Genomic DNA, 26,990 nt, shown 5'->3' with positions numbered 1-26,990 from the left:
CCGCCTGCCCAGGAAGCAAAGCAAAACAGAAATCTGTCAAAATGAAGCAGACAACGATTGAAATCCCAGTGACGCAGCTCACCAGGCAGCAGATGAGGAACCTGACAGAACAAATAGGAAACCTTTCAGAGGCTCAGTTCAGAGCTATAGTTATAAGTTGGCTTACAGAATTAACAAAAGATTTGGAACAAGACAGGAAGGGAATGAAAGCCACTCATACTGAAACAAACGAAAACACATACAAGACAAGTGGTGAGGAAATAAAATCCAGAGATCAAATCAACAAACTGGAACATAGGGAAGGAACAAACAGTCAACCAGTGCAGAAAGAGGAAACAAAAAGTAAGGAAAGTGAGGAGAGGATCAGAAACCTCTGGGACAGCTAGAAGAGACTGAACATTCAGATTTTAGGATTGCCAGAGGGCGAAGAAGAACTAGAAATTGAAAAATTATGTGAAAAAATAATGAAGCAGAACTTCCCAAACATGGGGAAGGAAATAGACTTACAGGTCCAGGAAGCACAGAGAGTTCCAGAAAAACTGGACCTAGGGAGAACCACTGCAAGAACCATTATAATCAAAATGTCAAAAATTAAGGATAAAGAGAGAATCTTAAAGAAGCAAGAGAGGAGAAACGACTCATGTACAAAGGGGTCCCAATTAGACTATCAGCTGATTTCTCAAGGGAGACCCTGCAGGCAAGAGGGGACTGGCAAGAAATATTCAAAGTAATGAAAATCATAAACCTACAGACACAAATACTCTATCCAGCAAAACTGTGATTCAGAATAGAAGGGCAGAGAAAGTGTTTCCAGGACAAAATAAAACTGAAGGAGTTCATTAGATCCAAACCACTGTTATATGAGATGTTAAAGGGACTTGTTTAGGAGAAAGAGGATCAAAACTATGAACGTTAAAATGAAAACTGTATCACAACAACCAACAACAGAAGCTAGGGAACTGAAACAAAGACAAACTAAGTAGGCAACGAGAGTGTGAAAAGAATTGTAGGTATGGGGAAAATTATGAGGGGAGGTCAGCAGGGAGGAGGAAGGGGGGAAAGGGAGGGAGATGGTACAGGAATTAAAAAGCTTAGTAAGAGGGAATGAAATAGACAGGAAGAGGTTGAGAAGAACTATATGCACAACCAATGGACATGGACTAAAAGTGGGGGACAACTGGAGGGAGGGGGGCCACCGGGTGGAGGGGAGCAGAGGGAAGGGAAATTGGGACAACTGTAACAGAAAAATCAATAAAATATTTTTTAAAAATAAATAAATAAAATTTAAAAAGAAGAAATGAAAGAGAAAACATGATAATTGATGCCACAGAAATAGAACATAGTATAAGAGAATATTATGAGCCATTGGATACTATAGAAGAAATGGATAAATTCCCAGAAACACTCAAGCTTCCAAGATTGAATCATAAAGAAACAGAAAATCTGAACAGACCAGTGAGTAAGGAGATTGAATAAGCAATTAAAAAATTTCCGATAGAAAAAGCCCAGGTGACTTACAAGGAGAATTAATAATACTAAAGAATTTTTTCTCAGATACTTTAAAAAAATTGAAGAGGAGAAAACACTACCAAGCTTATTCTATGAGTCCAGCACTACCCTGACACCAAAGCCAGACAAGAATAGAACAAGAAAAGAAAACTGTAGGCCAATATAGTTATGAATATTGATGCAAAAATGCTCAACAAAATATCAGCAAATTGAGTTCAGTAGCATATGAAAGGGGTCATACAAGGTGACAGGGGCATTAAAAACCCAGAATTACCTTCTGGAGAGTGGGATCCTTGAAGAACAGTTTCCCCCTCCCCCTAGGTGAGTGTTCTAAAAACCCTTCTGTATCATTGTACCAGCTGGTGTTGTTGTGAGAGGCTGTGTTTGGCTTCAGTGATTTTTTTTTGAAGACAACATGTTTGCCCATTTCATGATGGGTGATTTGTGAGTACACCTGCCCACACCATGCTGAGAATTCAGCAGTTTTTTACCAAAAATGGCGTGATCTCCATGCTCCCCCCATTCACTCAATATCACCACAAGCAAATTTTTTTGTTTGTTTCTCCAGATGAAAAAAGTCCTCAAAGGAAAACCTTTTGCCAATGTGGAAGAGGTGAAACAAACAAACAAACAAACAAACAAACAAAAATGGCAGAAGCACTAAAAGACATCAAAATTGATTACTTCAAAAACTGTTTTGAGCAGTAGAAAAAAGTCTTGATAGGTGTATTGCATCAAATAAAGAGTACTTGGAAGGTCACTAAGTTTTAACATGTATGAATAAATACACAATTTTTTATAAATAAATTTCCATTCTCTGGAGGAGGTGCCCCCCCCTCATGTACCATGACCAAGTGGAATTTACTTCTGGGATACAAGGATGTTCAATAGATGAAAATCAAAGTTATATACCACATTAACAGAAAGAGAGGAAAAAAACACATGAGCATTTCAAATGACACACAAAAAGTATTTGATAAGATTTAACATCCTTTTGAGATAAGAACAGTTAACAAATTAGTATTAGAAGAAGAAAATGAACAAATAATAAAGGCCAATTTGACATGTGTGTACACTTGCATCATCTCCCCCTGTCAGCACCCCTTTATTCTACCTGGGTGGGGAACATGAGTCAAGAGGTCCCTGGGCTCCTGGTTCAGAGCCTCACCCTGAGTACTGGGCCAGTGTCTGATAAATGGCATTCTAACCAGAATCTCACGATGGAGGACATAGACCCATTCCTACCAGTGGCAATGTAATATGATATTTTCATGTCACAGATACAGAGGCTTGGGCCTTCTCCAGCACTCCTGGGGCCCTGGGAGCACCCAGAGCCTGTATGGGCAGGATGGGTTCAACCTTGGGATCTGCACTTGCCCTCAGGACCTGGGAGATTGAGGCAGTCAGCTTCCCTGGAATGCACCTTGAGAGTCACAGGTTGTAGTCAACACATTATTTATTTATATTTTATGATCTTTTGACATCTTGGGGCCTTGCTTACCCTGGAGGGACTATTTCTCCCAGGGATAGCTGATTCCTAGGGATTTAAAGGACCTGCCTACAAGCACATCTTTCATATGCAAACCAATCCATCCCTAGCCTACACTCCAACCACCTTCTTCATATTTGCTATTCCCACTATCCCCCCAATCTGATCACCAAGGGCCAGTATCAGACATCCAGGGACAGCCATGTGCCCAGAGCCCACTGGAATTAGTCAAACTGGTCAGTGCTGAATGTGGCAGCTGCCTCACCTGTTCCTTCCCTCAGAAACTGCAATAAAGGCTCGTGCTTTCAATTACCCTGACTCTGCCTCTTGACCAACCCTTATGCTTCCCTGTGTGGCCTCTCTGGTGTGGCATGCCCCCTCCTCTTGGGAACTGTGAGTAACAAACTATTTTCAGTGGTTATTATCTCCTGATCTGTTGGCCTCACCATACTCAAATAATAATAAACCCAGATTAAAACACAGCCCAGTTCATCTCTCAGGGAGTTGGCTCTCAAGGGTGCAGGCCTGCAGCTGCCCTTTGCCCTCCGAGGCCTGTCTCTGGATGCTGCCCCACTAGCCAGCACCATAGCCACCATAGCCCTGCCTAACCCATCAGATACCACCTCACTTCACTTGCAGCTTATTCATGCCATTCTCCCCTTGCACAGGTGGTCTCCGTAAGGCAGGGGCTATCTGATATATTTCTATGTCCTCACAAGTACCAGAATAGAGCACAGAGACCAAGATGCTAAAGGGACACAGAGGAGCTTTCTGCGAAGGCCAAGCCATCACACTGTGGACACAGCTACTCCCCAGGCCATCTGCCCAGGGCTCCACACATGTGGAGCTTCCTGCCCACCTCTGCCCCACCCTGTGGGCTACTCTGGTGGTTTCCCCCTTCACAAAACAGGTGACACTCATGCTGCCTTTCTCATGGGGGTTCTGCAAGGTGGCCAGCAAGCATGGGCAAAAGGTGCTGGTGGCAGCACTGTTCCCACTAAGACTGATTGTCAGGTTATCCTGGGATGGGGTTCCTGTGCCACTGTGCAGCCATGGAAACCAGGCTCAAGCATGAAGTTTTCATCTGAGGTGTCAAGGGAGGTTGCCTCTGTGGTACTTCCCCAGCACCTGCCCACTGACCCATCGAAGGGGCCTCTCTGAATGAGATGTCCAAGAAGGCACCCAACTACTGGCACCAAGCGTAGGTGATGCCACTACAAAACTCACACCCCCTTGGATGACCCCTGCCACCCTGGACAGGAATGTAGCCTACCTTGGCTGGGTCCACATGGGCCCTCAGGGGGCTGTTCTCTGGCTCAGGCTCCTCACTGCTGCCCTTGTCCACATCATTGTTGGCCTCCATCTGGGGGTTCTTGCTGTCTGGCGCCGTCTCTGGGTGCAGTCCCAGGATGGTGGGGCCTGGGCCTGCCTCACTGCCATCCTTGCAGGGAAAGGGCTCACCAGACATAATGCAGGATGGGCTGTCAATTCCACTGTCCCGGTTAGGGATCTTAGTGTTGTCTGGGGGGCTGTCCCCCACAGCAGCCTGGCCATCAGGGTTCCTAAGGGCAGGGTCTTCATGATGAGCTCTGGGCCCAATGGTAAGTGCTTGGAGCTTTTCCAGGTCTGTGTTGGGCAGCTCCAGGGAGGAACAGCTAGGACCAGCATCTGGCTTTCCCAGGGTGGCAACAGGTGCTAGGGCTGTTGAGCCACCCCCACCTGACTCCATCCTCAAAGCTGAGCACTCTGAGCTCTATGGAGGGGTTGGCCAGGTACAGGGTGGGGTGGGGGGGGGAGGCTTCCTGTCAGGGAGAAATGAGCATGGTCAATGCCAGCTGGTTGTGGATCAGCCCCCAAATGCAGCATCCAGTTATGCCTTCCGGAGAAAGTCAAAAGGAAGGAGATGAGCTGGGCCTCATTGAACTGAACAGCTGGCCAGCTCCAGCTGGTCCTATATAAACAAGCTGTAAGGCAATGTCAAATGGAAAGCATTATATTTTTAAAATAAATTTCTTCTACATAAAAAAAGGAAGAAGGAAGAAGGAAGGAAGAGAGAGAGTGAGGAAGGAAGGAATCCTATAGTATGAAGTTATCTGCTACTCAAATGAATTAAAAATGTATGCACAAAATAATAGCAATAACCATCATGAGCACAGGGGATCAGGTGTGCAATGCTTTGTCACAGCACTTTTTATGCTATGATGTGGCTCTGAGGTGAGGTAGGATTCCTCCTCACCACCACTGCTACTATTCTATTAGAGAGATGACAACCAGGCACCTTCTAAGAAATACCTGCACCTCCATACCCCAATGGTATGCCTTACCTGAAAGCCCTCTCAGGAGGGGCAAGTTCAAGTGTCATTCTAGGTGGACAAAGAATGCATGCAAGTTCCACTGAGGAGGGTCAAGGGTGGGACTGGACCAGAGTGAGACAGACATTCCTTGAAATCTTCCTCTTAAACCTTCAGTGGAGCTGCAGAGGAAGACAGGGACCAGGAGCAACAGTCACTTATCCCTGAGGGCTAGGCCACTTACCAGATGCCCACAGATTCCTGGGGAGGGTGCTGAGGCAGGTGGGTGGATGCCTGGCTCCTTTCTGGTCAAGTTCCAAGGGTCTAAATTGGCTGTCCAGGGCTGGGGGAATTCGTTGAAAATCTTTTTCTTGCCTAGCAGGTTTGAAGTGAGCAGTTCCGGAGGTTCTAAAACAACATGAAAGGAGAATGAAAACCATCTCCACTGGTGCTTGGAGTGACCAGGGTGACAGGCCTGGTTCTAAATGTAAAGGATGGAAGGGCAGGCAGCTCTATGCTGTTGCCTGGCACGGCAGAACCCAGGCAGATCAAAGAGGCCTGTGGGTAGTTGGAGCATGCTGCTTCCCTGACCCCGAGCACCTGAGGCAATGCCCCCTGATGTGGGGCAGCTTCTAGGGCCCAGCTTTACACTCTTGGGCCAGAACTGAGTCTGTCCCTGGCCACATGATGTCCACACCTGGGAGGCAGGGTGCCCTTGAGTGTGCAGAACCCACCCAGTATGAGGAGAACCAGCTGGCACCACCATGCACCTTCCAGTCCACACCCTGAACACCTCAATGACATGCTTTCACTGGGCTGTGCTGTCAGGAGCTTCTTCTCACACTCCACTTCTCACTCGCTAAACAGTAAAGAGCCCTCAGTGGAGATGCAGGTCCCACACACACAACTAAGAAGGTGTCCCAGAGCTTGCCCTTTGGCTGCTCACAAGGCACAAATGTCTCTGGGCAGAGTTCAGTGGGAAGTAAAGCGGCCCAGTACCAACTCTACCCCCTGTGACAGACTGCTCGCCTTTGCCTTTGCTTTCTCCTGCAGCCGCACTACTTTTGAGCAGACCTCTCTTTAAACGACACCAAAACCAGTGCAACGTACATGTTTATCATTGGCCACAGCCACATTCTTAACAAACTTATCTAGGAGAAATATTATGATTTGTAATCAGAAAATACATGCTTGCTGCATTCTTCTCATAGCACAGGAGATAAACTCAAGTTTCCAGAAATCAGACATGACACAGCAGTAAAAATATGCCAGGTGGTATGCAGGCGTGGCATTTAGCCACAGTGTGTGCACATGGAGCCAACTGGCACCAGGTTGAGCCTACCACAATCCCACCCCAGAGTCTCCTGCTTCTGGTCAAGGTACAGTAACAGAAATGGCATTTAGTCTCCTGTCTGAAACCAGAAAAACCTGGATAAAAGATTTGAAACAACAGTCTGACAGACACCCTACACCAGGCAGTGAAGCACCATGTTCCTGAGAGGTGGTAACTGGTGCAATGTATCCTCTGTCACCCCAGCTGCCTGGAGAAGGGGACCCCAGACAGATACCTGAGTGCAGAGGTAGAGCTGGAAGTTTAGAAAGAGCAGGCTGCTGGAGGTCACAGGATGGAGCACTGGAAAGGAGAGAGCGGCACAGAGAGAGGAAAGATGAAGACAGCCCGCAAAGAAGGCTCAGTGCAGATGCACGGAAACCACGAGGCTGGAGAAACAATCTCCTGGGAAGGTGGAGGGAACTTCAGCTGCCGTTCACACAGGGTAGGGCATATATCCATCCCCACCAGCCCAACTGAAAACCCCAAGATACAGTGCTTTAGACAACTTGGATGGGTCTTGCATCAGTGTGGGGGACAATTAGTCCCACAATGAGCTCTGTTCAGGTCCTACCTAACAAATATTGACAGATTTTAACAGGAAGTTTACAAGCAACTTAACTGCACCCCTGAATCCACACTCAAAAACAATCATGGAACACAAACAGCCAGCACCCAGCAAGGCGAGATTTATAGTGTTGAGTCCCAAACCAAACATTACGAGATACACAGAGGGCCGGAGTACATAACCCACAGTGAAGAGGAAAAGTCAGTGAAGGAAAACGGACCCACAGCAGGCCCCAAGGTGGGAATTAGCAGACAAAGTCATTAAGGCAGCTGAGGTGCCTGCGTTCCATCATGTTCAAAAGATCAGCAGAGATGTGGAGGATATACAAGATGCATATCTAACTTCTAGAGGTGAACCCACAGAGTGTGAGATCAAGACCCACCGGAAGGGTTCTTGCTGGCAGATTAAACACTGTAGAAGAAAAATCTGAATTTGGAGAGATAATAGGAGCTCTCCAAAACAGAGGAATGGAGGGAGGGGGAGAGAGAGAGAAACAGACAGAATTAGTGAGATGTAGGGAAACGTCAAGCAGCATAATATATGTGTGATCAGATTCTCCATATGTAATTGAAATCCCAAAAAAGGAATGATCAGGAAAAATATTTCAGGAAATAACCAAAGATTTCCCCCTATTTGATGTAAACTATAAATTTACAGACCTAAGAAGCTCAATGAACACTAAGCACAAGAAATATTTATATTTAAATATTTTTCCACAGAGAAAACTCCTGGATTTGATGGTTTCACTGGTGAATTCTATCAAACATTTAACAAAGAAATGGTTTTAGTTCTACATAAACCTTTTTCAGAACATTCATGAAAAAAAGGATGTTTCCCCATAACTTGGATCAATCTAAAAATAATGATGCTGAGTGAAAGGAGACAGATAAAAGAGAAAGTATCTACTAACTTTTGCATTTACATCAAATTTTAGAAAATGTACACTAATCTGTGGTGTCGGACTGCAGATTGAGGGTTGCCTGGAATGAGGGGTGGATATGGTGAGGTATAGTGGTTACAACAGAGCTTTCAAGAGGAGGCAGACTGTGGTGATGGTTCCAAGAGTTTACACATATGTCAAAACATTGCATAATACACTTTAAACACACACTTAATTGTGTGTCAATTATAACTCATAGAAGGTGATACCTCTTGTGTGAAATTGGTGAGTTGCTGACATTTTCTATTGTCATTTTTCTTATTACAGAAGGGACGATGAATCATGGAAAGGATGGTGGTAAGGCATGATGGTCCCATCCAAAGGAGAGTTGTGTATTCTTCTAGTGGAGACTCTTGAGCCATGATCATCTCATCTTCCAAGGACTTTTGTGTAAGGGTAGCCAAACAACCCTTGTCAGACAAAAGAGCTCAGGGCTCAAGGAGCAGAGCATGGGGCAGGGAGAGGGCCTGGTGGGAAACAGCCAAGATCACCTCCAATCTGACTCAGGAAGCTGAGAGATACAGCCCATGGCCTCACTCAGCTAAGAGCTGGTCTCCCAGCTGCCTTTCCCAGGCCAAAAGAAGCACCAGAGCTGGCCACACTAATTTCAACCTCTCTTCCACTCTGCTCTTGAGAGCCAGGGGTCTTTGGAGAGGGGATATACATGTGCACGTATACCCACACATACACACATGTATACACACATATACTCATGCACACACACCATGTGCCAGGAGCCATGCTAAGCATTTTTGTGTGCACACTCAGTCAGTCACTGAAATGGGTGATGGTCATGTTTCAGACAAGGAGAATACGAGGCTGATCATGGCTACATATTTGTCTGGAGGAAAATAGCCCCCAGGACCTGGGTCCAGCAGACATACTGCTCTGAACCCCAAGACTGGGCTCCAGGCTCATTCTGACACTCCCAGGGCAAGGGACATGTCACCACATAGGTGATGAAGAGCTGTTATCAATTCTACCTGGTCACTCAGCTCTCCCTTTTGAAGCCCTGGGCTGCCTGAGTTGAGTGAGGCCAACAACCGCCTACACCAGGTGACCCCACCGCAGGTGATCCAGGGGAACCAACCCCAGGTGAGCTGTGTGTGCTGCAGGACTCAGCCAGGGTTGCTATCATTCAGCATCTGAGGCCCCAACACTGGGACTGGGGGAGGTGCGAAGACTGCAAAAGTATGAAGAAATTAAATGCATCTCACTATCCAGGGCATCATGGACCATTTAAGTGGCTTCCTACACAGCAGCAGGTGAAGGGGGGTAACATGAATGTTGTGATCTCTGCCCTGAAGCCCCCACATGACTTGGTGCCTGCTGGAATTGGGCTAGCGTAGTCCCAAAGACAGGCCATGAGACTGCCTACCACCCAGCTCCACCTGCTGCCAGTCATTTCCTTAGAAGCAGTACAGGAGCCCCTGCTAACCACCACCACATTTCACTTGTTCCTGTCACCTGGCACTGTGGAGGTCCTGTGCAGACAGGGAACTCCCCTGTCTGGCCACTAATGTGGCCCAGCAGCCTTGGTACATGGGGCCCCTGCTGATAGCCCACAGCAACTACCTGAGAGAAGCCTTTGGAACTGTCCCAGTCCTGTTTGGCAACAATCCCAGTGAGAGATGCCCAACTGCACCCTGCCAATTCTATAATTTTGAGAGATGAACATGCTCAGTGGGGTTGTTCTTTATTCCACAAATTTCAGGTAGTTGGTTACATGCAGAAGGTAATTAAACAATAATGAAAGTGCCAGGGAGTGACACCAGGAACCCCTGTGTGGCACTCTTGCATACAGGTCACAGACTGAGAGACAAGGCTGCAATAGTAGGAAAGACCCAACTTTGCTGGCCATGCAAGGCAGAACAACCTATGGCCAATCAGCAAACCACCCCATTATCCAGAACAGGGGACTTCCCTCCAGGGTCTTGATATGGAAGCACGAGACTTGCCTTGGGGTCTCAGCCTGGAAAGTGCTCTGGCTACAGCCAGCATGGCCTAAGTGTTTATCCTGTGTGCTGAGAACATGGAGATGGATAAGATGCATGAGATGGCACGTGCTTTGGCACGTGGTGGCCAGTGGGACCTTGGGACAAGAGAGCACACTGAGCAGGGAAGATGTTCCCAGGTGCTATAGGTTTTCTTAGAGAAGCTGTCTTTGTTTCGACACCAAGTTCCAATATGAATTCACTGTGTCCTCAAGAACGCATTTCTCCCAAAAGAATTGAAGACAGCCACTTAAGCAGATATTTGCATACCCATATTCACAGCAGCACTTACTCACAGTAACCAAGAGGTAGAAGCAACCCAAGTGCCCATCAGCAATGAATGGATATAAACAAAATGTGGTAAACACTAAGGATGGGATTTCTGGCACATACTACAATATAGATGATCCTTGAGTACATTATGCTGAGCAAAATAATCCAGTCACAAATGAACAAATATTGTATGATTCCACTTATATGGGGTCCCTAGAGTAGTCAAGTCATAGAGAGAGAGTAGGATGCTAGGTGCCAAAGGCCGGGGGAGGCGGTATGGGGAGTTAGTGTTTATGGGGACAGAATTTCAGTTTCACACAATAAAGAGTCCTGCAGATGGATGGTGGTGATGGTTGCATAATAATGTGAATGAATTTAATACCGCTGAACTGGACACTTAGAAGTGGTTTAGATGGTATATTTTATGTTATTTGTATTTTACAACTTTAAAAGCTTTAAAGAATGCATCTCTCATCAGAAGTTCTGTGAATTAGTGCCAAGAAGACAGTGACTCAAAAGCACTTAAAACTTTCTTTCTACACTGTACCCCTATTACCCTAGGCCTCAACTCCTGGGCTTTTTCCTCCACACACCCATCTGGGAGCCCCATGGCCTAGCCTGGATCGAGCGCTGCCTGTAAACTCCTCAGCCCACTGTTGAGGCCCTCTACCTGCACTGACTGCCTTGCTCCTCAAGAAACAGGCCCGAGTGGGGCTGCACACAGACCCAGGGGTGGGCCGACTGTGGCCCACACTCCATATGGATGTGGCCTCTGTTTGCCCACCTGGTGGGGTGAGGTGCAGGGCCAGCTCAGGGCCAGCATAGAGACTGGGTATCATTAGTAGAAGCTCATTAAATGATTTTTGGGAAAATACAGGATAATTTCCTGGTTGATTGCATCCCTGAGACTGGGGATGTCTCAGCAGATGGCATTCTTGAAGGAAGAGAGGAGGCATAGAGAGCCTTCCCACCCAAGAGGGTCTCCATGCTCTGGCCTCAGACTGTCTGTCCCCTTGGGTCTCTCAGGGCACAACACCCCCCCACAGACTGCACACTGCAAGACACATCGCAGGCCCTCCTTCATGCATCTGGCGGGGGTGCGGGGGGAGGTGCAGCGGGGCAGTGGTGCAGTGGTCCAAAGCTGTGTGTCCAGTCTGATCAGTTTCTACCACTTACTGGCTGGGCAGCCAGACAAGCTCAACTTCTCCAAGTCTCAGTTTCCTTGTCCGTAAAATGAGCGCAACAGTCCTGAGTAGGTCCCTAAAGACCAAGGCAGCACACAGCACAGCACTTCCCCCCATGCGCTGTATCCTACAGACAAACACGGCCATTAGTGTTGCATGAAGATCCCAGGTCCCTGACACTGTGCCCACTCAGCTCCAGCAGAGCCAAAGCTAGATCAACAGAAGCTCATGGATAGTAAGGCCAGGGATGCACAGGCCCAGCGCAAGATTCTAACCAGAAGGTTCAGCATACAGCACGCAGGGCTAGGTGCGCATGAAAAACTGAATACTGCACTCTTTTTACTTACATTTTTTACTTATATAGTTACTTAATATTTATCATTTACTTCCTATTTTTATTTTCTTGTTTTAAATTTTCTATACTTATTTAATTTCTATTTTCTATTTTGTTTCTGTTTTTATTTTACTTTAATTGGGAGGAGTATAAATATAAACACTATAGTCACTGTCTACTGTCGTACATATAAAAGGCTACTATAGAAATAAAATTACACCCTGGCCAGGTGGCACACTTGGTCTGAGTGTCATCCAGTGCACCAAGGGGCTGTGGGTTAGTTTCCCAGTCAGGGAGCATACATGGGTTGCGGGTGTGATCCCCAGTTGGGGGGCGTATGGGAGTCAACCAATCAATGTTTCTCTCACATCGATGTCTCTCTCTCTCTCTCTCTCTCTCTCTCTCTCTCTCTCTCTCTCTTTCTCTCTCTCCTTTTCCCTCTCTCTAAAGTCAATAAACATATCCTCAGGTGAGAATTTAAAAAAAACTCTGCTGACACTGGAAACAGTTGTTCATATTTTAAATTAATGACGATAAATAAAATCACAACCTTTAAAATATAAAAACAAATCTTTCCCTGTCCAGGTAGCTACCTAAATGTGTGATGAAGCAAGTCAAAACTCAGGGGTAGGTACTGCAAAATTCCTAGAGTTTTGCTGTATATTTAAAATTTTTTATACTAATGTTTTTGAGGGAAACAGTTGACCTATGCAGTATCCCATACACCCAGATCCACACTTGGGGAAGTGGGAAGGGGGACTCCTCACTCTATTCTTCCCTTGAGTTCAGGCTGACTTCCTGATGGCCACCCTGGGATCACTACATAATTCTCACTACTTTTGATTATGTTGTAAATTTTTTATTTTAAAAAATTAATGAAACAAAACAAACAATAACCTTCCGATGGCTTCAATCAACACTGAAGTCCTTACACAGATGCAGTCCTGCCCCTCCTTAGCACCCTCCCAGCTCAGGCTTCTCTAGAAACCTCTCAGGGCACAGCCTGCCCCACTGCCTGTACATGCCCTGCTCCCCAGGCATTTACAGCTTCCTACTCCACTCCCCACCAGGATATAACCAAAGGAAGAAATAGGTGAGAACATCACCTTCTTCACATGGTCCCTATCTGGCAAACAGGACCTGGTAAGCATTTTGGTGAATAAATGAATGGATGAATTGAATCAGCATTTCAAGTAGCCTTTATTTCCCTTCTAATACGTACTTTACATAAACATACATAAATGTTTTCTCGCTAAGTCCAAATTTTGAAAATAAAAACTTCAAATTCTTACCACAGAAAGTCAAGCCCCACTTCCTGTACTCCACCACTAGGCCTGGCTCCTGTGGGTTGTCTCATTTAACTGCACTGTCACTCTGTCAGGTTATTACAGTAAAAGGGCAGCCCAGATGGTGATTTATTCTTCCAAGCCACATGCCTGACCAGCAAGAATCCTGTGTCCTGGGCAATGACGGGCTCCATGTTGGCCTCTAAGTCACCAGAGCTGACTTGTAAGATTGGTCACCATCCACTGGAGTAGAGACTCAGACAGAGGAAACAGTGTTCCAGGCAGAGGAAAGAGTGTCCCAGGCAGAGGGAATAGTGTCCCAGACAGAGAGAACAGTATCCCAGACAGAGGAAACAATGTTTCAGACAGAGGAAACAATGTCCCAGATAGGGGAACAGTGTCCCAGACAGAGGAAAAATTGTCCCAGACAGAGAAAGCAGTGTCCTAGACAGAGGAAACAGCATCTTGAAAGAGGAAGTGTCCCAGATAGAGGGAACAGTGTCTCAGGCAGAGGAAACAGTGTCCCAGACAGAAGAAGTAGCATCCCACAGAAAGGAAATAGTGTTGCAGACATAGGGAATAGCATCCCAGGCAGAGGGAACATATCCTATACAGAGAAAACAATGAAAACAATGTTCTAACAGAGAGAGGGGCAAAAAGACAAGTAAGATTGAGTCAGACCATCTGAAGAGCCAGCAGTGTGTTCAAGAGGGCCAAGCCCAGAGAAGAAGAAGGTGGGACCTAGGCAGTGAAGTCAGGATGACTCTCACTTTGGTGGACAGACAGGGCCATGAAGGTGAGTGACAATGATTTTATATCTGGGTTTCATGTCTGTCCCATGGCCAGTACTGCCCCAAGGCTGCACTTTGACTCCCAAGCTCACCCTCTTTATGTTGGAGCCTCAGTTTCTTCAACTGTTCATGGGGGTCATCAGATCCCAGCTGGGGCAGATAGAGAGAATGTAGCAAGGCAGGAGCTCCTGTCACTGTGGTCACTATTCTGGGGCTTAGGGCAGCAAAGCCCCACCCATCCTCTGGGACCTAAGTGAGCACTTCATCTCAGCTCTGACCTCAAAAGATCAACGTCAGTCCAGGCCTCTACCTGTGCAGACTACACAGTCCTGTCTAGTTTCTTTTTTTTTTTTTTTAAATATATATTTATTTTTTATTTTTTTTTTCAGATTTAATGTGTTTTATTGATTAAAATATTACATTTGTGCCAATTTCCCTTCCCTCTGCTCCCCTCCACCCGGTGGCCCCCCTCCCTCCAGTTGTCCCCCCCTTTTAGATTATGTCCATTAGTTGTGCATACAGTTCCTCCCAACCTCTCTCCGTCTATTCCATTCCCTCCTACCATGATCCCCAATTCCTATATCATCTCCCTCCCTCTCCCCACTCCCCCTCCCTGTTGACCTCCCCCCAATATGCTTCCCGTACCCACAGTTCCTTTTCCACTCTCGTTGCCTGTTTAGTTTGCCTTTGTTTCATCTCCCTAGCTTCTGTTTTTTAAACCAGTCCCTTTAACATCTCATATAACAGTGGTTTGGATCTAATGAACTCTTTCAGTTTTATTTTGTCCTGGAAACACTTTCTCTGTCCTTCTATTCTGAATGACAATTTCGCTGGATAGAGTATTCGTGGTTGTAGGTTTTGGATTTTCATTACTTTGAATATTTCTTGCCAGTCCCTTCTTGCCTGTAGGGTCTCTCTTGAGAAGTCAGCTGATAGTCTAATTGGGACCTCTTTGTACATAATTCTTTTCTTCTCTCTTGCTGCTTTTAAGATTCTCTCTTTATCTTTAATTTTTGACATTTTGATTATAATGTGTCTTGGAGTGGTTCTCCCTGGGTCCAGTCTCTTGGGAACTCTCCTTGCTTCCTGGACCTGCAAGTCTATTCCCTTCCCCAAGTCTGGGAAGTTCTCCTTTATTATATTTTCACTCAATTTTTCAAGTTCTAGTTCATCTTCCTCGCTCTCTGGCAAACTAATGATTCTTATGTTGGGCCTTTTATAGCTGTCCCAGAGGTTTCTGATCCTCTCATTGTTGCTTCCCATTTCCTCTCGCTGCATTGGTTGACTGCTTGTTCCTTCTCCATATTCCAGTTTGTTGAAATGAACTCTGGATTTTTTTTCCTCACCATCTGTCTCGTATGTGGTTTTGTTCCTTTCGTTATGAATGTTTTTCGCTTCTTTCTTATCTTTTTCCTGCTCTTTTGTGAATTCTGTAAGCCACCTGATAACAATGGCCCAGAACTGAGCCTCTGACAGGTTTCTTATCTGTTCATCTGTCAGGTTCTCTATCTGTTGCCTGGTGAGCTGTGCTACCGGGATTTCTATAGTTGTCTGCCTCATTTTGACAGATGCGTTTTGTTTTCTTGGGCCAGCTGTAGGGGGCAGTGCCTGCGTACGCGTCACAATTCAGCGACTGGCGCCTGTCTGCGACCTATTTCGCAGCCCTGTGGTGCTTTCTTTGGGGGCGGGGGTCCAAGATGGATTCACACAGTTATTCCGCTAGGAGACCGGGATCCGTCCTCCCGCCCCCCTGGGCCTCACTGTTCAAGGCGATGCGGTGGCTGCTTTCCCCAGCGCTGGGGTCGCGCACTGCCAGGGGCCAGACCGCAGCCGGGATTTCTTGCCGCCCCGCCGCGGTCTCAGGTGCGACCGCAAACAGCACTGCCCTCTTTAACTCTTACCTGCCCAAATGGCACCGCTGGTTTATAACTTCATATGTTGGGCTTCCGTGTAGTTTTATTTTCTGGAATTTCTAGTTATCCTTTGTTTTGAAGTAGTTGTATTCCTCTCTAGTTGTAGAGGGAGACCTAGCGTGTCCGTCTAAGCCTCCATCTTGGCCGGAAGTTGTCCTGTCTAGTTTCAAGAACCACTGTGCTAGTCTTTGAGCAGAGACAAACGTCAGCCCCAAGGAGTGGAACCAGGGCCTTGGGCCTCATGCAATTACTCAACCGGGCACAAACCACTTCCTCCCTCTGCACCAGGCCCCACCCAGCCCTAGCAAACTGTCAGGCTCTGAGGTTGGTGTTTGGGTGGCTTGGTGAAAGCAGTGGGGTGTTGTGTGTCTCAGTTCCCTCTCCTGCAAGAATGGCTGAGCTAGTAGGCCCTGGGTACCATTGGAGACCATGCTCTGAGCACACCAGCCTTGCAGCACTGTGCTCACAGCAGGAGCCTGGCACCACCTGAGCCCCACATCACAGACAGGAGAGCGAGACAGTCGGAGCAGCAGTCCAAGTCATGGAGCCAGGGCTGTGTGCCTGGCCACAACCCCACATTGTCTGGGTGCATCGTGGGTCCTGACAAGGCCCTGGTGGGCTCAGCCCTCTTTCCTAGTAGTGCTACTACAGACAAGCCCTGACTGTCAGTATCAAAACTGAAGATTGCAGAGCAACCTTCTGGAAGCACATTGCATGAAATGGTCTAGTCCCCTAGGGACTGTGTTTGGGACCCTCCACTCCTCTTTGGCCCAGGCAAGAAACACCCAGATAACCCTGGGCCTGGGCAACTGGAGTGAAGCTGAGCAGTTGGCAGGTGTACTGGCCAGGCTGAAGTGGGTATCTCCCTCAACCAATCAGCCACTAGGATCCCAGCCCCTCCTGGGCTCAGGTTTATCTTTGCTAGAGACTGAAACACCCCAGATGACACCCAGCACTGTCTGAGAACTTGGTCTTTACAAAGGATTTGCACACTTGCCATTCCATGATAACCTGACTTTTAACAAGCAATGTCAGAGACACCAGAAGACAAAGGGACAAAAACAAGACACCACACAGTGTCACCAAGGCAGCTTCCTGCCTTGAAGACAAGTCCCCAACAGCTCCTCCTCTGATTGTCCCCCGACCCAAAAGTGTCCCTTACAGGACCAGCCCAGGCTCTCAGGGTCACAGAGACCTTGGAGCCAGCACCACTCACTTACCTGCCCCTGAAGACACTCAAACTTCTCTCTGGGGCTCACTTCGGGCAGCAGCAGAACAAACTTCCTTTTGCTAGCTTTCTCAATATGGGTCATCAAATGTCATGCGTGTTCATTTCCGCATTGTCACATGCCCTAGCTTGTTTGTACTCCAGCTGCGTCATTTGTGAAAGCACACCCCAGACTGGCTGGAGTGCTGTCTGAGGCCCAGGCAGCAGCAGCCCACTGCAGCCTGCAGTGGCTTCAAGGATGCTCTGGTGTCCCTGAGTCATTTCGGGCTGGAGGAAGCAACCTCCACCTCAGTGGGCTTTTCTTAGCAAACCTGCAAGCACACAACACTTGGAACCCTCAGAGAGGGGCATCTAGCAGACCTGAGTGGTGTGACTAGCCCCAGATCACACAGGGGACAGCCCCCTGAGCTGAGATAAAGGGCCCAACCACCATAAGAAGCTTCCACCTCAGGGTCTTCTTGGGCAACAACAGTGAAAATGTCCACAGATGGTTAGAAAATTGAGAGACCCCACTGAAAATAGATTGTTTCAAGTTGTTCCCAGGAGTGAAGTCAGCCCTCTTCCCTGGGGAGACTTGCCCTGTGAAGCCTGCTCCATCCAGGCCCACCCTCCTAGCTCTCATGGGAGGCCTCCGGGACTTACAAGGAAAAAGTAAACACAAGAATGGGCAAAAGTAGGTTTACAGTTGTAATACAAATAAATAATACAATAATTAATAAATAATTATATAAGAATATACTGTGTTTCACATACAGTAGGTTTACAATTGTAAACCTACTTTTGTCAGCCCTAAACATAAAGACATAGGGGTCTTACAAGGCTTAGATTACAAATTCTGACCAAATGTAAATGGTGGTTTCTTTATCCAACCCTATGGGTTGGTTTTATTTTTTTTAAACAAAGATATTTGTTTCCTCATTGTCACATGGGATCAATGTAGAGTCCCCCTTTGGGACAGCACCTTGCACACAGGTAACGTGTGAGTGTGACAAATGAAATCCACAAAGGGGTCACAGCTGATTTCCTCACCCTGTGCTGACCTCCCCCAGCATGTACTCTGAGTGCACAGCCTTGTTTCTCCACAGGTTCCCAAGTGAGGTTCATAGCAGCTGGAGAGAGGACTCACTTCCTCCCTCAGTTCCTCCAAATACTTACCAGTTGTTTGACAGAGGCAGTAGACTGAGAGATGTTATCTACTTTCACCTCCAGATGTGCTTTCTTTCAACTCAAAACTTCAGAGACTCGACAAACAAGGCTGATGAGCACATGGTCACCTCCAGAACAAATTGCAGTGAGAGCCACCCCATATTCTGGGCCCTGGGGGTGTCAGAGCCCCAAACCAGGCCAGCTCCACACAGATGCAGCTCCCTCCAAGAATCTGCAGAACAAAATGAGGACAAGACTGGTTCTCCTGAGTGCCACCATCATTGAGGACTCAGAACCATCCCACCCAGCAGGTGAAAGAGGACAGGTGGCCAGTGTCTCAGAGGCACCTGAGTTCACATCCTGGTTTATTAGCTTTCAATTTTGTACATCACTGAGCCTCTTGGAGGCCCAGTTCTCATTCCATAAAATGGAGAGAATACAGAATTCATGGTTGGAATTTGTGATGAATGATGGCCTGGCTTATGGCAGGTGGACCATCCAGATGCTTCCAGGTCAGGTGGGGAGGAACAGCACCTGACATCATCCCCCAGTACAGCCACTTCCCAACTGATGTCCCTGGGCCAGGAGACTGGCAACAGAACCCATCAGAGCCTGGGGACTCAGGCTCAGGCTTGGGGACCCATGCACAGGTCCCTGCTAATCAGAAATGGTTTAAGAAGGCAGAGGTGAATGCTGGCAGCATGGCGGCTGACCAGCTGTAACGACCCGAAAGGTGAGCGGTCTTGTCAGGTGACTAACAGAAGGAGGATAGGATAAGAGGCATGGTTGGAAAGCAGAACTGGGGTCGAGTTCTCTTATCCTGAAAGAGGTATCTTTACTAAGGAGGTGACACCCTCCAAGAAGAAACATGCTTGTGGCAGCCACTCCAAAGATGGCCCAGTGATGGTCACCTCATGGTGATCGTGAACCTGTGCAGCCATGCCCACTTTGAATAAGGCTGACCCTGTAATATAGCCAATAGGACACTGCAATAGGTAACTTCTGAGGCCAAGACATGTACCATATTGCAGCTTCTGCCTTTCTCTCCTGAATCTCTTGCTCTGGGAAGCCAGCTGCCATGTCACAAGGAGAGCCCTCAGCTTGTGGCTGGCGCTCGTTGGTTATGAGGGAATGGGTCAAGTGGAAGTGGACCCCCAGCCCCAGTCGAGCCTTCAGATGAGACACAACTCCAGCCAACATTTGACCCCATCCTCGAGTCCCCAAGCCTGAGACACTATGCACCCAAAATCCTGACCTACCCAAACTAATATAGTTGATAAGTGTTTACTAAGTTTTGGGTAATTTGATATGCAGTAATAGGTAGATGATATAGTATGGTTATCAGGAGAAAAAAAGAGCAAGGGGTGATGTATAATTGGGGGGTACCAGCCCACAGTGGAGAGGTATACACAGGGAATTAATGGCATATGTTCTTTCCTCTCTGTCCAATTATTTCATCAATGACTCAATGGTCCAAATTGAGTCCTCAACCCTGAAGGGTTTCCTGGTGACAATGATGAAGATTCATTTGTGCTGTTCACTCTCAATGGTTCCAAATGCTACACATATCAGAGCTCTTCAGGGAAAGGCCTCATGCCTCCCTCCCATCATCTCCCTGCCTTCACAGGGTAGGAGAGTGGGGCTGCCTTCTCCTTCCCCATGCAGCTTGCTGCACAAGAGGCAGCTCTGGTGGGGAGGTATTTCCCCAGGGATAGCTAGCAATGAATTGGGGACTGCCCATCTGCAAAAGGCAGAGGAATCCTCAAATCCAGGCACCCAAAGGGACCTGTGTAGAACCAAGCCTGGAAGAATAGGTAAGCAGAGACCTTTGCAGCAGGGGGAATGTCCACTCATTCCACTTAGGAATAACCCAAAGGGAGAAGGCCCTAGACCAGGCAAGAAAAACTGGTCAGGGGAAAGCTGAACTGGGCAGAGCCCACATCCTTAGGGGAGGCTCCTGCCCAGCTCAAGCCTCACAGGGGAGGACATGGGACCATCTCTAAAGATAAGAGACAAGCCAGCAAGGAACCAGGAATGTCTGCATAAAGGGAAGTGGAAAGAGTGATGAAAGGGACTGCATGGGTGGTGAAGTTCAGGGTGCGTAGAGTCTCTCTCTGGGCCATACATTTATTCTCTGCCCAACCCTCAACTCCCTGGTTCACTATTCACTCTGAGAGCAGGTACAGCATCTGCCCTGTATTTTGGGGGGTGTACACAGAGGTCATTTTGACAACAGATGCAGAGTACATGCCCACTGCATGCCACACATTACCTTAGCTCTTCTGGCATTATTAGGTCTAATCCTCATAAGAAATCCATTAATTTGGCATGTTATCCCCATTACAAATGAAGGGTGGAGGCTCACAAGGTGAAGTTAACCTGTCCCAAATTGCACAAGTAGTGAGTGACAGAGTTAAGACAGATCTGAGTCTAGGCTGAGCTCTGAAGGCTTAGGGTCGCTTATAGGCTGGAGAAGAGAGACTTGCACACAAACTGCCCAGGTGCAATACTGAAGATGAGGAAGGGTGTGTGCATGTGTGCTTGGGCACAGATGCAGACATGGTAGAGATGCCATTACAAATCAGTAAGGAAAGGATGAACCACTCAATAAATATGGAGCAGGATACAGACAGGATCACTGCCCCTCACCATTCATGAAAATAATTCCAAGTGAGAAGCAAGAAAACCTGAAAACTTTCAGAACAAAATATATGGAAATGTCCTTATGACTTCAGATTATGGAATTTTTAAAGCACAAGCCACAAAGTAAAAAGATTTGATGCATTTAACATGAAGATTTAGAATATCTACACAGCAAATAAATAAATAAATAATTTTTAAACAAAGGGGAAAGACCAGCAGTAGCCTGGGAGGACTCCCTGCAAGGGCCTCAGTCACACCTGGAACACAGAGATGGTTCTAGATTCACAAATTCTCAGGATCATGAAGCAGCCTGGCATTTTAAGAGCTCTGTGTGGCTGATCTTGGACAGAATATGAGGGGGAGTAAGAAAAACAATCCTGAAAAAGGCCAGGGACTAGGTTCTAAGGACTCCTGGGCACATGTCATCTAGTGTGTGTGTCTTGAGGTGATTTTGGTTTTTCAAGTAGGAAATGTTGCACAAGGCACAAAAATTCCAAAGGTTTAAAGCAGTGTGGTTTGCCAGCCTCTCTCTTACCCTCTTGGGAATCCTGATTCAACCCCAATGCTATCAGGCTAACTGGAGGCTTTGTGCAGCAGAGATGAGAAAATCCAAGTCACCGTCTACCCTGGCCAACACCTGCCATCCCTACCAGGTACATATCTGAGCTTGCAGTCACGGACATGCCTGAAAACAAACTTTCCCATTTAAACACTGTTCGGATGGGTGGTCAGTTTTAGAGAATAAAACACAGTATGCCCTGATAAATTCAAATTTTTGATAAATGAAGAATAATTTTTTTCTTAGTAGAAGTATATCTCATGCAATATTTGGGACATCCTTTATGTTTAAAAAAGTATTCATTATGCATCTGAAATTCTGACTTGACTGGACATCCTGTGTTATACTGAGCAACTCTAATTTTACACCAATAACCCAGGATTAGTGAGCCTATATGATGAGCCCAATAGCCAGTTTGTGGCAGCCACACCCAATCAAATGCACCACCCCCCATTTTAGGTGACTATTCATTTGACACCAGTGCCTTTCCCAGCCCCACCCCACCCCCTGACCAGTTTGTGACCTCTGTAAGCCATCCTGTTAGCTTTGGGCTCCTCTCTAAGTACAAACTGCAACTTCTCTGCAACATTGGCCAAAATCAGAGCGATGGACACAGTGGACCCTTCAGCTGTGCTGACCGGGTTCTGAAAAAAATATCTCAAGTACACTTAATGCTCTTATGACCCTGGCCCTTTGAGAGAAGTTTTAACCTCAAATCGCATCACCATTTGATATCCTTTTGGGGAATGCTGCTTCACTTTCACAGGCATGGCTCAGTGGGTCCCACACACTCCAGTGTCACAGACAGAAGGAGTGAAGTGAGGGCTGGTGCATATTGACAAGCTACCTTGGAAAGTGTCAGAACCATGGATGTTACAACTCGCAGTGACAATTTCAAATTCCTTTGTCAAAATGAGTATTTTATAATATAAAATATTAAACTGTATAAAAAATAGCACCTCTTGGTTGTTTTTTGTCTGCACCTGTTTGAGTGTGAGGAGTACAGAACAGTAGCACTGCCTCCATCTCCACTTTCTTCTGAAGAATGGAGTAATCCAGCAGGTTCTGTTACTCCCTGCCTCCTCTAGCAAGGGATGCAGACCCATGCCCCAGTCAATGGATGATGCTCCCCTCTAGGCCTAGCCCCTCAAAAACTCCCAGCAATCTTCTAGATCCCTCCTCCTGGTCTGCAGGGAAAATGCAGAGTAGACAGGCCAAGACCCACTAAATGGCAGGGACTGGGCCCCAGACCATCAATGGACTAAGCTGGACCTACATGGCCCAGAATGCTTTTCCCCTAAGAATCTAAATTAGGGTTGGTTACATGGAAAGTGTGCTCCAGATCTAGGAGGCAGAAGTGAAGAGGTACTTTTCTCTCTGAAGATCATTGTGATTAATTGGAAGAGACCTGCACAGGTTCCAGTTCATTCCCATTTCTCTCTGCTCTTTACCCAACTCTGCATCTCCCAAACAACCACTATCAACCCAGACCTAGCCCTTCATACTGCCTTGCTGACTAACACATGAGCCAGGAAGTTATTCAGAACATGAAATGCAGTAATAGACAAGATTTTGAGAGAAAGCCAATTTGCTCGTGACCCCCCAATTGAACTGTTCCATCTCATTAAAACATTCAATGCTGAACTTAGAAACCTTTTATTTTGGAGTAATTTTAGAGGTACAGACAAGTTGCAAAAATACAAAGAGTTCCTGGATACCCTTCACCCAGCTTGCCCCAATGTTGACATAGCTGGCTCTATTTGTCAAGAAATTGGCATTGGCAGAATACTTACAAACTACAGACTGTATTCAGATTTCACCAACATCCATTCTGGGGTGCCATGTTGTATTTAGTAAATATTGAATTTTAATATTGTATGTGCCCAGAATTTTATTAAAAGATCAGAGAAAATTAAGTTCTCTTGTTGTAGTACTTTGTGGTCGAGGGCACGCAAGCAATTCCAGCAGACAGAATGTGGGATGGTCAGAGGGCTGCTGCTCGCTCAGGCAGGATCAGCACTGAGCAGTGTAAGCACCTTCCTTTTATTGGATTTTGCAGATACGCTAATCAACAGGGAGGGTCAAGAATGAGCTCACAGGCACATTCCAGGAATGATTACAATGTCCTTGAAACTTACAACAGAGGAAGCTTAAAGGATTAACTGAAGTAAACGCTTCCTGATAAACAAGTCTATATATCCTCCGTAAGTTCAAAAACAGAAAAACAGAAATCCAATCATCTATTCTTTTAAGGCTATGGAATGGATGCTCTGTTCCTTAAACACTAACAGAAAGCAATCAAGGTTAAACACCATTTGTGCTTAGTTTTGTTTGATTTCCTTATCAACATCAGGAAAGATGGAGTTCTCAGCAAGATTCTTTTTAAGTCACAGGATGTCTTTAAGATCCTGAGGCCTGAGCAGTCAGAGACTGTCGGCACCAGTGAGTCCAGCTCGCTACTCAGATCATTAAACACCTGGACCGAGAGGCATGTAAATATACCTCAAATCAGAAGTCTTGATTTCCAGCATCATTCTCTTGATAATATTTTTTTACAAAGAAACAAAACACCTTAATTCCCAATGTTTTAAGTCATAGCATACGTTCAACAAATACTGGTTTCATCGTATTTTCATCCTATATTTATAGCAACAGTGAGAGAGTTTTCTCTGTTCTGACAAACATTTCTAAAGATGTCAGAATGATGGTAGCTTTTTGCTTTGGTCAGGACCATTTTGCAGGCCATCTTCTTGGTTCTGCACTACTGTGCAGTGGGGCTGCCTGCTGCCTGGCCTCTTAAGAGGCATTTGCTGCCACTTTCTCTATGTCACTACATTGGTGCAGGGATGCCCTATCAGGGATGCTGAAGTGATGTCAGCTGTGTGGTTCTACCCCAATCCCCAAGGACACAGAGGGGGCCATGAATGGGAGGGCACATGTAGAGTCAGCAGCAGTGCTGAGGGGCTCTGATGGAAGACAGGTGGGGTTCAGTAGCACTTGGAAGATCCAGAAAGGTGTCTACTCTGTGTATCGTCTGAGTTACCTGGTGCTGAAGCAGGGATTGTCTGACATCTGTGGTCCAGAACATCCACACTAATGGTTCACAAGGAGGATGCTGGCTGCCCGCTGCAGGAGAGTGGGACTGGGCCAACTTGAGTCAGCATGAGCAGAAAGACCAGGCTACTCTAGCCCACCACTTATCAGGGATAAGGAACACTATCTTATGGAACCTTGGTTTCTCCACTCCACCAAGGACTGGAAGATTTGATGAGATCTCTGAGCGCCTATCCAGAACATACTTGGGTGGGTTAGTCCCCTCCTTTTATTCCAGCAGAGGCTTAGGCATCATCAGTGGCTATGAGTAAAATCTGAATTGTTTCCATGGGAAGGTGTCTTGAACATTTTCAGAGTCTTATAGGTGGCCCATAACTAAATACTTTTCCTGCCCTCTGGCCTCTACACGTACAGGAGAACCTCAGCGAAGCCTGGTCACACTCCTGGTTTTGAATATTCTGTGGCCAATAGATATCCACAGCCAGAGATACCCCTCCATGCCTGGAGGATGGACCCTGGTGGGTAATCTGATTCTGAGCAGCAATTTGTCTGATGTTTATATGTTGGAGTTAGGTGAGTTGATTTGATTCAACCAACATTTGGTTTGTTGCAAAATGGTTCAGTTTTAATTTTTTAAGATTCAGATGGCTAAAGCCCCATCACATGAGTCACTCTTCATCATTTAGTCTGGGTAACAGGGGTCTGCAGAATGATCCAGAAACTGATAACTCTGAGCAAAAAACAGGAACAAATAAGTCACAGAAAAGGCAAGGCATAGACTGGGAGAAAATCTTCACAAACCATGTACCCAATAAAGGACTATTTCATAAAATATGTAATGAACTCTTAAAACATAGCAGTAAAGCAAAACAAACACAATTGGAAAATGAACAGAAGAGAGGATACACAGATGGCACAGAAGCACATGAAAAGATGTTCATCATATTAGCCATCAAGGAAATGCCAATTAAAGCCATGATGTGATATAGTTCCATTACTATCAGAATGGCCCAAACCAAAAATAGTGACAATGCCAAATGCTGCTGAGAATGTGCTGAAACTGAGTCACTCACACACTGCTCGTTGGAATGCCCAGTGGGGCAGCCTCTCTAGAATGCTGTTGGGCAGATTCTTTTACAAGAAAACAGACAACTACTCTACAACACAGCAATTGCACTCCTGGGCACTTTTCTTAGAGGAATGAAGACCAATGTTCACAATATTCAAAGCAGCTTTATTCTTCATAGCTCCAAACTACAAACAACCCAGATGTCCTTTGAGGGCTGCATGACTGAGTCATGGTACAGATACTGCTCATCAGTAAAAGGAACAATCTGGATGAATCTTCAAAGTGAATGCTGAGTGAAAATGTTCCGTACTCTATGATTTCATGTATTCTTGAAATGACAAAATTTAGAAATAGCAGATTAAGTGGTGTGAGGGGAGGAGAAAATTAGGGGTAGCTATTCAAGGGCATCAGGAAGGATCCCTGGGAGATGGAAGGGCTCTGGATCTTGGCTGTGTGAGTGCCAGCACCCTAGCTGTGGCTTGGCACTCTACAGTTCTGCAAGATGTCACCATCGGGGAAGGCTGAGTGAAGGGTATTATTTCTAACAACTGCATGGGAATCTACACTTATTTTAAAATAAAAGTTCAATTTCTTTTAAAAGGTAACATTGGAGTCCCTTGGCTCTTAGAAGAAACAATGAGTTATCAAGTGAAACACAACAATTCCTGGAATCCTTAGTATTACCAGAGAAAGAGGTGGTGGAAACCCAAGGCCCTTCTGAGTTCTGGCCCCTGCTCACCTTCTCCCACCCCGCTGTAACTCCACATTCTCTGCATCACACGGGCCTGGCCCTCAAATCTGTGCCCTCTGGTTAGTGTCTCTCACCCACTCACATCCAGCCAAAAGGTGTGGGCTGGTCACTCCTGCCCTCCAGGCATCCAGTTCCATTGCCTTCCCTTATAGATTCTTAGACCTGGATTCAGTCATTCTCTGGTTAGACTGTGAGGTCCCACAAACACAGTAAATGAGGCACAATCTTAAAGCCACCCTCCATTTCCCTATTACTAGAAGAGGAAGCTGTGGTTCAGAAAGTGAAGTAACTGCCAAGGCTACAGGGTTCTGAGCATTGCAGAGGGCGCAGCCAGGACAGCTGGCCAGTAGGGACAGCCGAGATGCAAGGAATTGAGAAGTCTCAAGGGCAAGAGATAGCTCTGGAAGTAAGAAACCGAGGGTCAGAAATGCCAGGTGCCTTTATTTAATCAACAACCATTTGCAGAGCAGCCATCAGGTACAGAAGAAGAGAGACAGTCTCTAAAAGCAGCTCCTGAAGAGGCAGATGACACTCAGGGCTACCAGCTCCTCTGGTGCAAGTCACCCCTGCATCTGCATCCCTTCTCCTCACTTGTCAGGGTCATAGCAGGTCACAGGAGTCACACAGGCACTGGTCAC

At 46.4% G+C, this 26,990-nt stretch overlaps 1 protein-coding gene across 3 annotated transcripts in view; it reads right to left on the bottom strand.

The window, feature by feature from the left end:
* Positions 1 to 17,205, bottom strand: part of FGD3 (FYVE, RhoGEF and PH domain containing 3) — a 54,875-nt gene extending 37,670 nt beyond the window's left edge. For all 3 annotated transcript variants that reach the window (XM_090273945.1, XM_090273947.1, XM_090273946.1), the window contains exons 1-3: positions 17,123 to 17,205; positions 5,323 to 5,471; positions 4,272 to 4,800 (exon numbers count right to left, since the gene is read on the bottom strand). In XM_090273945.1, coding sequence (XP_090130071.1) covers positions 4,272 to 4,727 — 456 coding nt within the window. In that variant the 5' untranslated portion in view covers positions 4,728 to 4,800; positions 5,323 to 5,471; positions 17,123 to 17,205. The remainder of the gene's footprint in view (positions 1 to 4,271; positions 4,801 to 5,322; positions 5,472 to 17,122) is intronic.
* Between the last annotated feature and the right edge of the window lie 9,785 nt (positions 17,206 to 26,990).

The sequence above is a fragment of the Furipterus horrens genome, unplaced genomic scaffold (assembly GCF_987537825.1).
Source record: "Furipterus horrens unplaced genomic scaffold, mFurHor1.1.pri manual_scaffold_4, whole genome shotgun sequence".
NCBI classification, from domain to species: Eukaryota; Metazoa; Chordata; class Mammalia; order Chiroptera; family Furipteridae; genus Furipterus; species Furipterus horrens.
This window is presented reverse-complemented; position numbering and strand designations above follow the sequence as displayed.